Below are 18705 nucleotides of genomic sequence, written 5' to 3'. Positions count from 1 at the left end.
ATTTACCACTGAAATTATTGCAAAACTTTCTTAATAATGTAAACTACCTGAAGAATTCTTACACAATATACAATGGCTACACTTCAATCATTGAAACTAAGAAATCTGGACTAGAGATAGGCAATTATGCTGCCATTTTGTACTAATTTTAATAATTACACCTATTTTAAAATTTAATTTAATAATTTAGAATATTCTGGAAGATTGACTAAGAACAATGTGAACCTGCAACTTAAGATAACTGTACAAATTTGTTCTCAGTTACACTGTTACCCAGACTTCCATCCAAAATTCTAAAATTAATATTAATTCAAGATGGCAATCTAATGCCTACCTTTAGTCAAAATTATTTAGTTTCAATGATTAGAGTCTAGCAAAACTAGTGAAGAAATTTGGCTTTGAGATACAGTAATACCTCGACTTACGCTACCCCAACTTATGCGAACCCGGAGTTATGCGATTTTCAAATCTTGTCGATTCGTCTTTTGTTTGAGCGCCACACAACTCTCGATTACTCACTCCTCCCACATTATTGTTCAGCTTACATGTTCGGACGTGTCGTGCCGAATCAACACATAGCTACAATTTATTTTGTGTTATTTATTTCTGTGTTTGTTATATCTACGGAGACTTGAGAAACTCTATATGGTGATTTCTTGCAACCATGAACGAATCAAAAGACGAGATAAGATTAACGAGAACATTTATTAGCCTACATACATCCAACTTGGATTTTACACAAATTGCGAAATTATACCCCGAATTATGCAAATTCAACTTATGCGGTTTTCACTCGGTCCCACCTATCGCGTAAGTTCGGGGTATTACTGTATTTGGTTATAATGATTGGAGCTCATTGTTATAAGATGATAAACAAATAAAAATTTTTCAATTATTCTTTTCATATTATCTATCATTACATTTATGTATAGCCAATGAGACTCTATAACTGAAATGCACAAGATTACAATTTCTTTTACATATAATAGTCTAAAGTGGCTAAAATACGTCTTCCAAAATGAATGCTATCATTTTAAATTTATTGTAATTATGTCAATTACTATCCAAGAAGTATGCAACATACACCAATTGATAGAGTAACTGTTAAGAGTTTTGTTTCTCCATCTGCATTCAAATGTGTTTTCTCTACTACTAATAGGGAATACTGTAAACAAAAATGGCAACTTGCACAGAGGTTTGTTTTGTGAAGATGAAATGAAAACCTATCCTAGAAAGTTGGAATTGCTCATCATTGTGCAATGTGAGTAATCTGTAGGAGCTGCAGGATTGTGGTTGCTGTGGGAGGAGCAACAATGAATATGCTGTAGTGAGTATAGAATTTGAGTATCAGATGTGTGCCACATCACACAAGATGCACACATTCAGAAATTGTAATGGGCAAATGTGAAACTCAGACATTTTCCAATGCTTTAATGTATATTATATTGTTCTCAGATAGTAATTATTATTACAATAATTTAAAATGGTAGAATTCTTCATTGAAGACCCTTTATATTCAATCACATGAACAATGTTCAGTGGAAATTAATTAAAGCAGTTCTGGGAAAATTTTTTGCCAAAAAATGATATAACATTTTTGCAGCTAGTATGATGATGATAAAATGCAGTAGCATCTTGGCTAAGCCTATACAAGTAATCATTAATTTTGTAAATTTACCAAAATATAGGAATCTTGTGTTTTAGAACTCTTTTTGTGTTTCAGAGTACTATAGATGGTTAATTGTGCTAAAAATGAGAAAAGCTAAGGAACAACCCATGGTTGCTGAGCTGAGAACTAAACTTAGATGCACGAGCAAATGGATGCGAAGTAATGGGATCATTCTCACCAGGGCAGATAAGTCTAAGATGCTCGTCCTCATGAGACGCAATACCTATCACCAAGGTTTAAAGGAATACATCGATATCACCCATTGCATAAAGGTGAACAAGGAAATGGTGGAACGAATACAAAATAAGGTTAAACAATTTGCTAACTCCAAGTTAGCAAAATGCCTTGCATTGGGCAACATAATAGTTGATTCCCTGGATACACCAAGGCTTTTTACCTTTGCCAAAACCTACAGAATGGACCCAGCAATTACGTTCAATCATGGATAAAACCAGAGCTCCCACACAGAAACTGGAGAAGGCTACTCACAACCTACTTTCTCCCCACCTCAAAGGCTATCCATAAACCGTCGATAACCCTGTTGAGCTTGTTCACCTCCTTCGGGACCTGTCTTCGGCACCACAATATATTACTGTATTGGACTTTAAATCTTTGTACCTATCAGTGGAGCTTCCTCCAGCCTTTTGCTTACTTTAATGCAGGAACAAGCATTACACTAACAGGTACTTGAATTGGCCCATCTGATTTGTTACGATTCTATCTTTACATTCGATGGAACTGTTTACATGCAAAAAAGAGGAGTCCCCATGGGTAGCCCGGTGTCCAGTGACCTATGCGAAATGGTCGTTAGGCAGCTTGAACAAAAGATTCTTCCCCCGTTCCTCCCAAGCATCTTACTTTATAGGAGGTATATGGACGATATTATCATCCTGTGGAAGAAAATACCTGACATCTCGGTTTTTGTACAAGCAGTTAATGATAATCCTTACAGCTTAACCCTACAGGTGGAGCAATCTAGCAATACTGAGGCCCATTTTTTAGATATAAATATTAAAGTAGAAGGATCTGCAATCCTCACATCAGTATACCGTAAACCTTATGCCACCTCTACGTACATGCTGGTGGGTTCCTGCGACCCCTTCACCTACAAGGCTGCAGCATTTAATACTCTCGTTAGAAGGGCATTTTCCCATTCGTCCACCTCACAAGCCCTTTCCACCAAATTAAATTATGTTAAGAGGATAGCAGCCAAGCATGGTTATCCTGGTCTAACACACCATCTGATTGAGCGACACCAATGCTTGCAATACACACCCGCTACACGTATGAAGACCAGAACCAACCCAGAAGATCGTTTATGCCTCCCAGTCACCTTTAACCCTTATGTTAAAGCAATATATGCTGAGATCGCCAGAAAACATCAGTTACAAATAGCCTATAGAAGATGCCCCATAATCTTTGAGATCCTTAGAAATGGAAAGGACTATCCGATTCGTAGCAGACTTCCCAGTGTTTACTCCATACCATTCAAGGATAACAGATGTGACGAGAGCCTCATATACATTGGTTCAACCAAGCACTCTTTGGCTACCAGAGTACATGAACATCAAGCAGACCTTCGACACAGGCAATATACCATGGCCCTGGCCACCTTTGTGTCTGATCCCAATATCGAACCAGAATTTGATAAGGCTGATGTCATCGACTCTGCACCCCACGTAGAACATCTAAAATGGCTAGAAGCCGTATACATCTACAAGGCTAACCGCATGAACACATGTATAAACCAAAAAGATGAGCTTAATCTTTCTCTAGCGTGGCAGGCCCTTATAAATGGTGATCTTTAAATACCAACTTCCGCACACCAATGCACATGCCCGTCTCAACGAGTTCCGTTATGACAGTATTCGGTTTTTTGTTTGAATATCCACATTCCATTTTTCGAAGCATTCCAACAGAATTTCTTTATCTGAAGAAGAACTATCTCTAAAGATTCGAAAACGTTTGTGAAAGGGAGATTTTTTCGCACAAATTACACTGGTAATAGGTTCCGAATTTAGTATTTCACTCCCAGTGTCAAGAAGTTGACTTTTCTTATTTAGACAAAGTCACTAAATATAAGCTGCAAATCAAATTTGAATGAATGTGGACAAAGACTGTCTAGTTCTAACTGTAGTTAAAGCACTAGGAGCTATTCCAAGGGATCTAAAGCAATACTTGAAGAACCCAGAGCTTAACAGAATCGACATCCATTTGCTACTTGGATCAGCACATATTTTGCATAAATATCTCTAAACATCCCAGGTCTCTGGGAGAGACTCAATGTTTAGGAGCCAAATATAGCCACTAAAGCTGAGGATCTGTGTTTATGTTAAATAATATAATAATGAAAAAGTCAGTCAAAAAAATTCTAAGAAAACTTGTTGCATTTCTTAAATAATTTTTCAGAAAATTACCTGACCATAATTGTCTAAAAGAAATTTTGCATTGTTGAATGTTAAAAAGTCTATTAATTTGTTCCCTGTGCTAAAAATACAACATCCATAGACTTCAATTTTACTTCCATTAATCAATGTATATGTTGCAGTCAAAACCCATTTTTAGTTAGAATGCATTTTAACTAGTTGAAACTAGTTTATACTGGATGTCTTTGATAAAACCAGTTTTGTCTAGTTAAAACTAGTTTTAACTCAAATTCCTTTTTGACTAACAATAAATTCTAGTTTTAACTAGACAAAATGGGTTTTATCAAAGACATCCAGTATAAACTAGTTTTAACTAGTTAAAACACATCCTATCTAAAAACTGGTTTTGACTGCAACATATAGAGTGATTCGGGGTAAGATGCCTAATTTTTGATATTTTCAAACGGTGACGTCACATATTGTCATGTATTTGTATGATGAATCGTTGGGCCAATATTGAGTGCAGAAAGCTGTAGTTGGCTACCGTAACTTCATTTTCTGCATCTCAGAAGAATAAAAGCTAGATAAGAATGAAGTTTTTGTTGTAAAATGTTTCTAGAGTAATTTTAAACTAAAAGTTAAAATAGAATTTATTAAAAATTGCGAAAAACAATTAATGTATGATGTAGTTAAGGTTCTAGTTTCCATTGTCAGCTACCGCCGATCCCGATCGGACATGCTGGAGCAAGTGACTCTACTAGGCATCTTATCCCAACAAAATCCCAAAAGATGCCACATTTTTCTTGGGGTAACGTGCCTATTTTTTGTTAATTGAATTCCAATATGCCTATTTTTAATAAATTTTTGTTTTTCTCGTTTTATTGCAGGATATGCATAGAAATTATATAAGGACTTCTCTGAAAGGTTTTTGGACTGAAAAAAGCTTTCAGCTAGCTATAGAGCACGTTAGAACGGGCTGAAACTTAACAATACTTATACTGTGCTGTTATACTTGCTATGAAGTACTTTGTACTACATATGCGATAAATTAAATTTGGTTAAGAAATTCAAAAATTAATTTTATGCAATTATATTTGTTATCTTACCCTAATGGCATTTGGCATCTCACCCGGATACTTGGGGTGAGATGCCTAAAATGCCAGACAGTGAAAAAGTCATCATTGCAAACACAATATACAATTTCTTTTTAATAAATTCCAAAGTTTTATTTGAAAAACATACTCCAGAATATGATATTTTCATTAGAGGGCTCCAAAACCCAAATAAGCGCTATAATTTCCTTCATAAGCAAAATGTTAGGCATCTTCCCCCGAATCACTATACAAAACTTTATTTGTTTCCCCCAAACATATTTATGTAGCTAAAATTAGTTTTAACTAATGTTAAAAGCTAAAACTAGTTTTATCTAAAATCAAAACATGTACAGCAGTACATTAACTAGACAAAACCAGTTTTGTCTAGTTAAAACTAGAATTTACTGCTAGTCAAAAATGAATTTGAGTTAAAACTAGTTTTAACTAGACAAAACTGGTTTTAACAAAGACATCCAGTATAAACTAGTTTCAACTTGTTAAAACGCATTCTAACTAAAAACTGGTTTTGACTGCAACATATACATGTTTGAATTAACCTGTCCTGTGTTATTCCTGACAATTCTCGGGGTCGTGACCTCTGACTTTGACCGGTTGACCCGAAATGTCTAATTACAGTATCAGTACATTTTTGGAACTAGATGTCACTAGTCATTATAATTTTTATATTAAAACTAACTTCCAAAATATAATTTTTTTTGTTTTTATATTTATTAATATATCTATTTTGTTTGTGAAAAATAAAAAAATCATTTTGGACGATAAAATAGCCATGATTACTTTTTAAAAACGTGTTATTTTCATTAGGCATAACATCAACAAAATTCAACATGACATCACATGGAAATCGAGAAGAATTTCAACATCGGATAAGTTACAGAACACTTTTAATTTAAAAAATGTTTAAGTTAATTTATCAGTTTAGCACTGTATGGAAAATTATAAAGTAGGTCAATTTAATTATTTGTATGATTTAATTTTAATTTTTGAAACTATATAGTAATAATTATTAATTTGTTCATAAAGTATTTTATTTTGTGTGTTAATATGCTTTTCAGGCCTGAAAATATTCTGAAGCTCTAATTTACATAAAGTTGAATTTATACCTACTTTGCATACAAATAATTTGTTTTATTAAATTATCAGTTAAATTTCACTAAAATAATTAACAAATACATACCCATAAAGTTATTATTAGTCTTTACTTAAAATACAAAAGATTCTCATTGATATCATTTTGTCTTTTCCCTCCACTGATGCCAAGATTTCATTAGAACTTCACGTCTATTCCATAAGTATTCTTGACCATACAATAAGTAAAATCTGTAAGATAAGATAAAGCTTATTTTTTATGGATAAATTATTTAATAAACATTTTAATTTAAGTTTTATATATTGAAAAAGAATTTTTCAATTTAAGTAAAAGGAAATAAATATTTACATTCCAAATAAACTGCCTCCTAAATGTGCGGCGTGATCAAATAACTTCCAACCCAATAAGACTCCGGCTGTATCTAAAGCAATTACCGCTTTAATCGCCTGGAGGGTATTACATTTATGTAAGAATTCAAAAAATATCACATTTTCTTTTCTGTACATGCAAAATAAGATACTTACTATACCTGCAGAGAATGTAAAGAAAGGAAAGAAAACAATTGTCAATTGTGTTTCAGGATACTGGGTGCATACAGCAGCCAAAATGGCCAAAAGAGAACCAGACTAAAATAAATTTACTTTTAATATTTTCATTATTATAAATTTTAATATATTTATACTATAAAGTATCTATATTTAAAGTATTTAATATTATAAAGTATAATATATATATATATAATTTTTTCAACTTATAACAATAAATAATAGTTAACAAAAACAAATTTGAACTTATTATTTCTGTATTCTGATTTTACAGAATCAACTAGAAAAGATGTACAAAAATGAAATGACACAACTTTATTATTACTGGACAAAATTTACTAAAAATTCCAAAAAACCCCAAGCAAAAAGTAAATTAATGGAACAGATTTTTAAAGTTGTCACCATCTCCACAAATCACAATCAGAGGTGGGATCCGGAATTCATCAAGCTCAGGCATGTTTTTGATGATGATCTGGATTTCACCTGCAATGGCTTTTTTTTTTTTGAGGTTCTTGATGGTTTTGGAAATAGTCTGGAAGATTCAACCCTTCAAATAAGTCCACAAAAAATCTGGAGAGGGTTTAAGGTTGAGACTGAGGGCCATTCAATGCTCCATCCCATGAGCCTCTCAGTGTCCAAAGTGATGCTAGAGCCTGAAACATGTCCTGAAACCAAGAATTACATTAGCAACAATGTTAATGTGCACCATATGAACCAGTGGGTGTTGACCACCTGATGACAACTTACTGTATGGATCCAAAGCATATCATTTATGAACTATTAATAGTCTCTGTTTCATGTTGAGGGACTCCATTTTGAAAAGGCATTTTCAGACAATGCAGATTTGTTTTCAATTATAATTATAATAATTACATAATTATATAATTTTATTGTATGTCTATATATTATAGTTTTAAACTTTGCTAATTTGATTAGTTTTCTAGATAATAAAACCAGATAAAATTTTTAAAAATATCCAATATTTCTAAAATATCCAATTCTAAAATAGAGTACAAAAAATGCAGAGAAATAAACATTACAGTGCTTTAATAGCTACCTCACCTATTTAATTCTATTTTCTAATCCCTAATTCTATTTTCTATCACCTATTTAATTCTATTTTCTAATCCCTAATTCTATTTTCTATCACCTATTTAATTCTATTTTCAATCTAAATAAAAAGTAAATCAAATCATCTTTTTACAGATTTACAAACATAACACTATTAAGTACTTTCAGACTGATAAAATCCAATCTTTAGGAGTTCTCACAATTATAGAACGGTTCTTAAAGCAAAATTCCAAATGGTAATCATCTAAAGCAGACAATCTTAAAAGATCTCTTGTGTGGATTAACTGATAGGAGAATCAGTTAATTCCATGTCAGGAATGGTCTAGGGTCAGTTCGCATGTGGGTGCTGGTGACAGAGACCAGAATACAAGTGATTTTACCTTTAACCCATTTTATTGGTACTGGTAAAGATGCTTACATAGTTCCTGGAATTTACAGACTTAAGAGTACAACTTAGTGAATGAGTGTCCTTCTGATGAGAGGGTGTATTGCTGCAGCAGATCAATGCTCTTCACTGGGACATTGTAGTGATGCTAGGTTGCAGCCCTGGGGCAAAATATAAAAAAAAATGTCTATTGAATGGTAAAGGTATGCATGCTGATGACAGGGATAATGGCTGGAACCAGACAAACTAGGCAAAGTGAGAACTGTTTTGCTTCTTCGTGTGTGACGGATTTCACAACTCACATAACAGGGAGAGACTGTCTGTCCAATGTGCTGACACACTGTCCACATTGACACTTGGTGTCTTGAATATCCAAGCACTTTGACTAATCCTTGAATATTGGGGATTATATCAATCCCCATTTTTCGAATGGCCATTCCAATTGGTTGATCTTCCTCATCCACACTTTCCAAGTGGGGATTCCCTCATTACTAAGCATAACAAGATTCCAGCTCAGATGACGAGAGAGGTCAAACATGGAACTGAATTCGATCTGTCATCTCTCAACAATGGTCAATCTTAGGACTACATTCTTTCTATAGTTTACAGCTTTGTGTTGCGTTTTAACAAACAAAATCTGTGTCTAACTTCTAACATGTTTTCTTGCCTTTTAAAAGAAATGAAAATTTGTGAATTTTGTGATGGTTCAGAACCATCTGGAACCTCATACTTGCCAACGTCCTCTGACAAATCAAAATTTCTCTTTCTATTGAAAATATGAGAAAGATAATCTTCATTTATTTATTCACATCAGCTCAAAAATAGCATAAGTTAGAACTGAACAAGAAAAAGTTCTTTTAAATGAGAACAGTATAATAATATCAGTCACTGATCTATGTATTAACAAAAAACACACAGACACCTTGAAAGATTGCATTTGACACATTCCACTTTCATTGGTGGTCATCTTTCAATGAACAGACAATGTTATCTGGTAATGCTGTATTCTTGTTAATTAATGAGGTATGGAGAAGTATTTTAATTTGCAATTTTTGAGCTAAATTTTGCTTGTGACATTTTCCTGTAATATAAATTTTTATTTCTTTGAACTTTTCCATATTTGTTTTTAAAGAAAAATAACTGATTTTTATGTTTTATTTATATACCAAAATAAATAATGCCATAAACCATAAGATTACTACTGTTGGTTTTTGAAGTTTTAGAACTTGACACAAATGCTATGCAGAAATTTATTCATTTTTGCTCGTGTAACACTTTCTTTACATAAAAATTACATTGGGCACATTGCCTAATAAAGCAGTTTTAATACAGCTGGATGAGCAAGTTAATGAAGTAGCCTATTTCATTTGAAACAGGCAGTTGTCATTGGCTTATCCAGCTGAACTGAAGCCATTTTATCGAGCAATGTATCCATTACATAACTATAACAAATAATATATGAATGCCTAATTCTACTAGAAATAATTGAATTAGAAATTATACTTACTGCACCCAAAGATAAGCCAACTCTTCCAGTTAATACTTTATATACGTAACTAGTAAAAGAAGAAACTACACCTGTGAATCAATTATTTAGATTTGAATATTAATTTTAAAATCTTCCAAAATTTCAATAAGTTAACTTTGTAATGTTAACTACTAACCTGCACTAAGATACAATGCCAAAAATTGTTCTTTTCCAAACATGGACACTGCAGTTGATGAAAAACTATATAAAACGAACATGTTTGCTGCCCAATGCCACCAAGAATAATGGCTAAACGTAGATAGAAACATTGGCCAACACTGGCTTTCTACAAGAAAATCACAAAGTATTTTAAATATAGTTAAAAATTAAATTTTATTTGATGTACTATACATTTAAAATAAATAAATAAAACTTACTGGCTGCCGGATTTGAACAAAAATATTTAATCATCAGAGGTTGTAAAGATGGCTTTTGCCATATCAATAATATGGCAGTGTTAATTGCTATTATAAACCAGGCCATTTTCTGACCGTCTGTTTGATAATTCCACCACTCATTAATCTAAATTAAAATATATTAAATTAAAATAATTTTGTTTTTTTATAGTTACGACATTACTTAAAATAAAAATTATATACTCTACGATTTTTCTAAATGATCCTTTCTTGTATGCGGGTGTGTTTTTCCACCATTCGGTCTGACGGTCAATGAAACTAAAGGCACGTTTCCTCATATTTTCATATTGCCAAATGGCAGCACAAACAAAAGTACTTCCCGTGAACTAAATTCAAAAAATATATTTTAATAATATTGTATAGATTCATTTATATATTAAACAAAAATCTTAGTTTAGATAATATTTATAAAAAAAATTGCTCACACAAATAGTGAATAAAAATGGCTTGAATAATTTTTGAATTGGAATCTTTTCTTCTGTTGCTGAATGTTCAGGCATTAATCCCACACGTTTCCGCTTCTGTAAGCCTTTTCTTTCTCTTTTTAACCATCTTAACGTTGGATAAAAAATTTTGCTTCTCTGGTAATCAGTTAAGATATTGCTAAGTGAACATAATCTGAAAAATAATTCAAAAAACAATCATTTTATACATTAATATCTATCACACTCTGATATAAATTATTAATAAATAAAATTAATTTATAGCAGTTCAATAAGGATGTGTTGAATCAATATAATCAGAGTTGTTAGTCTAAGTTTCCATCATTAATATCATACTTTAATTACAAAGAATATTGTCTAACTCAATACAGAACAATTTACTGTAGTTAATATTCAAAGAACTATCAAAAATACAAATAATATATTTATTCTAATAAACAGCATGCCATTTATTAGAATAAAGTATATGACAAAATTCTTTCTAAAGTAATAAATTTCTAGTTAATCCACTCAAAAAGTAATTAGAAACCACATCATAAAAACATCTTTAAATAAAAAAGATAAAAATAAAAATGCAAGTCAGTCATATGAATGAATTTAGATGTTTTAAAAATAGCATCATCTAAATTTACAGTATATTTTATTTTACTAAACCATTTCATAGATTATAGTCATTACTTCACATAATTATATCAAAATTGGTCATACATAGCAACAAATTTAAAAGATGAAGCATTTTAATGAAAAAATGTGGACATTCTTAACTATTACTTCAACTTATCTATCTACTTATTATATATCTAAAACATTTAATAAGAACTTAATTAATACATCACAAATATATCAATAGAGAACCAGACAGTATTTTACAACCATTAAAACAAACTTTGAAATTGTTAAAAATACTTGTACAGGTAATCAAAATGTTATCTACAAACAGAATAAATCATAATCCAATTTAATAGGTATCTAAATGTATCTAAAGTTGGTATTTTTGGACTAGAATTACTACCGTGCACTCAACACAAAAACAGTTACGCAAGCATCAATCGGATATTAAAAATACACCACCACCTTGACGGCATACATTACCGATCCTGATATTCGGGCAGACTTCCCAAACACCAAATTAATCAGATAAGCATTTCAAATTGATCACATCCGTCACCTGGAGGCCTGGGAGATCTATAAAGCCAACATTGGGAGCACCTGTATCAACTTTAAAGATAAAGAGGCGATCACGCAGGCGTGGAGATACCTATTCGAGGAATTTGAACAAGGACAAGCAGAGGGGTGAAATGTGGTATGCGCAATATTTACAACTCCGGCAACATTGTTCTAATGGTCGAGGGGAGACATCACTTAGTCAGCACTTGAAGACGACCTCGGTGGAGGCAGAAAACGTTAGTGGATATTGTAACGAACACAACATTGATATATAAAGGTTTTTTTGTGGATAGTTTTCTATTACTTATTTACTCAAAATTACTCTTAAATGTATTTAACTCCTACAATTCATTCAATTTAAATCAAATTAGTAATTTATATGGTCTCTTATGCATCAAATATATGGAAGATTACATTGATTTCTTTTAAATATTTCTTCAATAAAATAGAATTTTCAAATTTTCTGATGGTAAGACAGCCAAAAGGCCTTTTTTTTGTAATCCAATAAACAAAAAGAATAAACTCATAATAAACACTACTTCAGCCCAATACTTTGTTTGTTGTACTTGTTGTTTGGCATAACCTTGTTGGCCATGTCCTTCAACTTCATGCAGGAAGAAGTGACCAAACTGTTCAAAGAAATTGGTAAGAGGATTGGAATTCTCTCTCAAGACTTGCATATTGGAAGACTGCAATATTACTTGAGAAATTTGCAAGCATTGTTTTTTATTTGTAAACTAAAATTCACTTATTTGTGGTAGGATTAACAAAAAGTAATGAAGCAAAAGCAATAGATAAAAAGACAATTAAATAGCTTTTCATTCATGGTTTCATCTAAATTTTTGTTCTACTACATTTTGTGTTATTGACTGGTTATTGGAGTGGATACTATCTTGAAATTAAAACTCTGAACAGTGATTACGGGTCATCAGACTTACAGAGCTGTTCTATCTTTCCAACATGATATTCTTTTTTCTCTCCTTTAATGCACTTGAGATTACATAAACTAGAATTCCATCTGACTGAAGCACAGCAACACATGCAGGCTCACATTAGCTCATTAGACTCTAAATTAAAGCAACTTGTTACTCTGCATAAACAGTAAATTCTTACCTTTGTTCTAAAACTTCCTTAACTTACATAATAAACGTTGTTCAAGATATAATATGTTAATGTATTATACCTTGCCAGGTATTTCTATGCAAGGTATAATACATTGACATATATATGGTGAATTTTTTGAGAAAAATGGAAAAAGAAGATCAGTATTCAAAAAAACTTGGCAAGAGCTTTGCCATATTTCGAATGTTGGGTAGCACGTACTTGTTTGTTTGTTTGTTTATGTTTTCACAATGCAAAATTTTCCAACTGACTTAACATGGAAATTCTAGTGATGCAATGAATAGTATATTCAGCCTCAGGCCGAATACCGAATATTCAGCCAAACTATTTAGCTTGATTAACGCACATATGAAAATTGGCGCGCAAACCACATTATGGCAAGGACTCTGCTCTCTATTGGTCCGCTGTCACTACGATTTGCCAATCGTGTTAATTCTTGACAGTTGTAGTGGACAGACACAAGCGTCATGGCAGTATGTGATAAATGATGATATCAAATGTGGATAACAATGAAATGACCTACACGTATAAATAACAGAAAAAGAACAGAGAAGGACTGCAAAGTGAAAATGTGAAAATAAATATGAAATTGAGTTGATAACATAATCGAACAACTCAAGGCAGCTTATTGGCGTGAAATTTGCGGCCATCAATGCCAAATAATTGTTCTCATAAATTTCAGAAAGCTAAATGCTTGTAATGAAAGTCACTTAGTGTGCATGGGCGAAAGCCTGGGGCAGTTCAGGCTAACAAGTTGTCTGGAACTTCAGTTATGATAAATAATTTTTTACAATGAATCAAAAAAGTTAATTTAATTTTCAAATTTATAATAAGGGATGATTTCATAAAAATGCTTTACACATCATTAATTATTATTTTTTCAAATTTTATGACCTAAGTTTCGATCTAATGTGCCCACACAGTAAAAATTTTCATACAAATTTTTTACTCTTTTCACTCCTTTAGGGTTGAATTTCGTAAAAACTTTTCTTAGCACACCTAAATTTTACAAAAAGAACACATCCTCAAACTTTTAAGTTTCTAGCACCAGTAGTTTTGGCTCTGCATTAATTATCCTATCAGGACTTGTTCTTTTATATATGAGTATATAGATGACTAAACTACAAAATAAGTAGGTAGTTTCATTTGATTTGTTACTTTTTTTTGATCTCTTAAAAAAATAACTTAGTTATATTACTTTTCCTTTGATCTTTTACATAAATAAGCAAAAAATTGCACTTTCTCAAACTTGAAGTGTATGTTCAGCATTAATAAAAGTTACAAAAATGATTAATTTACGGTGTTTTTGTTATTTCTTACCCCTTTTTAAGGTATTTGGCCGAATACTGAATAGTAACCAAATATTTGTTGCATCATTAGGAAATTTCCTTCGTTCCCAATATCTCCCATTCTGAATTACATTTTAAAATTTGGCCTCTGCAATAACATGCCATTTTATTACTTCTATTAATGTGCAAAATGTCATTCATATCAATCAAGTCATTACTTCACAAAACATGTTCAAGTGATTTTTCAATTTCAATCACTGCTAAAGAAGCTTGCTTGCTGCACTTCAATCAGTTTTCTAATCTTCATAATTAAAATTTTATTACACTTATTCTGACTACAACTCCTATAAGGGTGTGAGCCCCAAGTTTATTGCTTTGACTTCCCTCCTCATTGGCCAGGTTTGTAATTTTTCATGTTACTATAGCACATGCATTTATGCAGATTGTAAATGTTTTATATTAATACATTATAAATGTCAGCAAGTGTTTTACAAACAAAATTTTAGTTGGTCTTTCTGCTGTCTTCACAAATTGGTAATGTCATCTAACCTAGTGTTTCTCAATCTTTTCCTCAATGCAGACTGGTAAAATTATAGATAACTTTATATGGGCCAATAATTATGTGTGACTATGAATTATGCTTATAAATGGAATCTAGTGTTTTTATTCTATAAAAACCCTAGAGAATTTATAGAATAAAAACATTTTAAATAATATTAGATTGAGAAACACTGGGTTAGATGGCACTACCAATTTGTAAAGACAGCAGAAAGATCAACTAAAATAACTATGTAACAAAGTACTTACAGTAACACTAGATTACTATTTAAATATCATCGATAATCCATATTTTTTGCAAGACTGGTGAAATCTTTCACAGACAAGCACTAGTCCATGGACTGGCAGTTGAGAAACACTGATCTGAATGAAAAGACTAGCAACAAAATATCAAAAAGGCCAAAGAAAATGATGTCCCTTGAAGACAAAATTAAAATGATAGATTATTTATAGAGAGAATAAAACAATAACTATGATTCTCTGCACTTTCATTCAAAATTATTCTACCACAAGAAACATTAAGAAAGAAAGAGAGATTAAAATGCAATAGCAAAATTTCTTTGTACAAAGTCTTTTTTATTGATTGATTTTATTAATCCTCTAAACATATTTTATTCAATATATTTCTCCTTTCTGTAGTTGCAGTTATCATATTCATGGAAGTTTTGAACATAACTGTTGCAAATATAAAACTTATACTTTACAAGATAATTAATGCCAAATGATCTGCCGAATCATCAAGCTATTTTTGGGCTACTTTAATGATTACTTACTAATTAATTTGACTAGAGATAGACAGATATACCACCATCTCATATTAATTTTAATAATTATAATAAATTAATTTTTAATTTAGAAATTTCCGGAATTGGTCACAATCCCAGCCAGTGCCAGGATTGTGACAAATTCTGTGATGTCAAGATGGATGTAAAGGTGACCACCTAGCACAGATGGTCTCCCATTGGTGAGTTACTGATCCATCAGCACAGTTAGCTTCTCAGAGATGGATATTAGCTGGCTATCTGATTCTGCCAGGGATGCCAGAGACGTCAGGGATGACAACAGACTTACTGGACAGAAACAATAAGATGAACAGCACTGGGTTTTTTACAATTTCTGTCCCAAATTCCAATTCTCAATTGGTCTGAAATATTGGTTTCTGCTTCCCCATTGGTCCCCAAATTGTTGCCAGGGACACAATTCAGACAATTCAATGTCAACCACCCTCTCTCTCTCTCCCCTGATGCAGATTGCTCTCCCCGAAGAATTGGGTTATGTTCCTTCCAGAATGATTGTCTCGTAAATTACAGAAAATGAATTTTTTTCCCTTTCAGCGAGGTTGTAGCCATGTCTGCATAGTCTCAGTTGTACCCCCTCTGAGGAAATGTTTGCTTTAGGTTGTGTTGGGTAACCACAAAAACTTTGATCAGTGTCACTCTCGCTCTCGCCCACATGATCTACAACAATGAATGTGACAATTAAGTTTTATAGCACCCAATTTCTTCACTTTCCTTGCTCCATTCTGCATTCTGCAAAATTTGCTTTATAATTTTTAACTTAATTAACATAGTGACAATTTTATATCACTTTTATTCTCAACTTATAATTAAATAAGAATTGTAAAAAATAAACAAAATTGAAATACAGGATTGAACTGGCTCTTGATTTGTAACTCAATTTACACAGAGTCAATGCTGCCACTAGGGCAGTGTTTTTCAACCTTCTTGAATACGCGACCCTTTTACAAGTTAAAAAATTCTGGTGACCCCCCACGATCATATTAAAACTATGTCAGTGATTTTAAAAACTACGTATTTAATTTTCTTTCTGTTGAGATTTAAATATCGATCAAAAAACCAATTGTACTGTAAAATAAACAGGCACAACCTTCTCACTGAAATTGTAGTTTTTTTATTGTAATGTAGGACCTACAAACACTTGTCTGTTTATTTCACCAGGGACCTCATGCACAGCTTTGCGACCCCCCTGGGGGTCGTGACCCACAGGTTGAAAAACACTGCACTAGAGTATGCTGGGCCTGCATGCAAGTCCTTTTCATGCTCCTATTCTTTGAGTTTGATCATCATCAAAACTCTTTTAAATTGAATTGAATGGTATGAATGACAACATTGTTATATACAGTAGATCCCCCTATAAGATGGTAGATACGTTCCGTTCTTTATGAATCCGATTTTGTAGGAATCACAGCCAATCACAGCCCGACACATGTGAAGTTTACAGACTACGACTGTTTGAAAGGTTTTCTTCCATAAAATTAATCGATTCTAGACTAATCCGACTCAACATTTCCAAAATACGTATATTTTTTTTGGAAATAATCCGTATAAACTACGGTATAAACAAAAAATTGTAGGATTACTTACCGAGTGTGCACCATTCGACATCGGCATTGCTCAAGCTTGTTTTCATCGCGGAGCAACTCAGCAAACCGCTGCCGCAATTTCTGATGTTATTTTTCTGCGAAAACTTCGCTGAACTTTGGAGACATCATTAATATAAATAAATTCTATCGCCGTTGAATAAGAAATGTTTCTTTCACAAGAAATGTTTAAAATTACAGTACTATATTAGACTTACGGTACCTAATTTACATACCGCACAGACGATAGTTCGCCTAAACTCTCCGTAGCGTGGCGCCAGGCGGCGGAAAGCATATATATAATTATAATAAAGTTACAATAAATTAAGTTAATATATAATTATATATACAGTACCTAATTTATATATAATTATATGTACAGACGAAACTAAACTCAATTTACCCACCTAAACGTCCGTAGCATGGCGCTACGGATGGCGGGAAAGTAGTTCGGCTGCCCGATGATGTTTTACGTAATTATAGGAGTTATTTTACCGTTGTGTACAGATACCGCCACAATTTTTTCGCCGTCTTATAAGAATCGTAATTATAGGAACCAAGTCTTATAGGGGGATCTACTGTACTAATCCATACAAGTTTATTCTTTATCAGACAAGATAGTCACCACCTTTGCAAATGCTTGATCATGCAATATTATAAATTCATATAAATATACGAGATGTCCATAAAGTCTAAGTTGAGTTTTAAAAATTTATTTTTAAAACTGAAAACTGTGCAAAACTTACAGATGCAGTTCTTGCAGCAAAAGGTGGGCAAATGCAAACAGTTTTAATCAGCATATCAGAACACCTCCACATGTGCTTTGTTCTCTGCAGCATATCCAGGTGCTGTACACAGCCTCCACATTTATTCACTGACAAACAGTCAGCCAGCACACAGGCTGTTGACATTTCTTGTATCATTAAACTTTACATACCACATATTTATGTTCCTTTAGTCTAGTGGTGTTGGTCCATACTGTTGTCTGAAATGATGCTGAACCATTTTCATACTCCCACTCTAATGATACCATATGTGGTCACCAGTTCGTGTGAAATTACTCATTACAAACAGGGCCACATACAATAAAAGATTATCATTCATTCTATATATGAATTATGGCACGACTGTACAGGTTAATACACGAGGTGTTACTACACACGTCTGGAGAGGTCCAAATCCAACAAGAATGTGTGTGATGTCATAGGTCAGGTCAGGGGTTCCCCCTTGTGGCGACTTTGGGGTTTATCGCCAAAGCTGTCGCCACAGTACTCCCCCCCCAGTGCCGTAGGTACGAAGTTAAAGGTACCGGGGGTTGAACCTGACTCTTCTTCCAGAACGTGTCGTCGTCGTCGTGTTGGTAGGCACGGAGTTATTAGGAGTGTTTATCCTTGGTCGCTCCGGGGAGTCTGGACGTGTTGTCCTGGACGAGTTTGACGATGTGCTGGCGTTCTCGCTGTCCAGAAATGCTGGTTTCAATCGATCGATGTTGACCTTTGTTGTTTTTCCGTTGACTAGGATCGTGAAGTGCTTGGGTGTCCGCACGGTAACTGGGAAGGGT

At 33.0% G+C, this 18705-nt stretch overlaps 2 protein-coding genes across 2 annotated transcripts in view; one reads left to right on the top strand and one right to left on the bottom strand.

The window, feature by feature from the left end:
- The window catches only part of LOC111637443 (presenilins-associated rhomboid-like protein, mitochondrial), a 32759-nt gene that overhangs the window by 5065 nt on the left and 8989 nt on the right, over positions 1-18705 (bottom strand). Inside the window, exons 2-9 of the mRNA XM_023382931.1 lie at positions 10611-10803; positions 10374-10511; positions 10147-10291; positions 9906-10055; positions 9749-9819; positions 6765-6866; positions 6589-6686; positions 6328-6470 (exon numbers count right to left, since the gene is read on the bottom strand). Coding sequence (XP_023238699.1) covers positions 6380-6470; positions 6589-6686; positions 6765-6866; positions 9749-9819; positions 9906-10055; positions 10147-10291; positions 10374-10511; positions 10611-10803 — 988 coding nt within the window. The 3' untranslated portion in view covers positions 6328-6379. The remainder of the gene's footprint in view (positions 1-6327; positions 6471-6588; positions 6687-6764; positions 6867-9748; positions 9820-9905; positions 10056-10146; positions 10292-10373; positions 10512-10610; positions 10804-18705) is intronic.
- On the top strand, positions 2437-3477 carry LOC111637445. Its single transcript, XM_023382932.1, has one exon. It carries the CDS (start codon positions 2437-2439, stop codon positions 3475-3477), a length of 1041 nt encoding a protein of 346 aa, XP_023238700.1.

Source organism: Centruroides sculpturatus, unplaced genomic scaffold (genome assembly GCF_000671375.1).
Source record: "Centruroides sculpturatus isolate CEXI.00-Female unplaced genomic scaffold, Cexi_2.0 scaffold1099, whole genome shotgun sequence".
Lineage (NCBI taxonomy): Eukaryota > Metazoa > Arthropoda > Arachnida > Scorpiones > Buthidae > Centruroides > Centruroides sculpturatus.
The sequence above is the reverse complement of the archived record's forward strand: the minus strand, read 5'-3'. Positions and strand labels throughout refer to the sequence as shown.

Excerpts from the sequence above, each read along its gene's own strand:
- LOC111637445 (XM_023382932.1), top strand. The coding sequence starts at position 2,437 with ATGGGTAGCCCGGTGTCCAGTGACCTATGCGAAATGGTCGTTAGGCAG.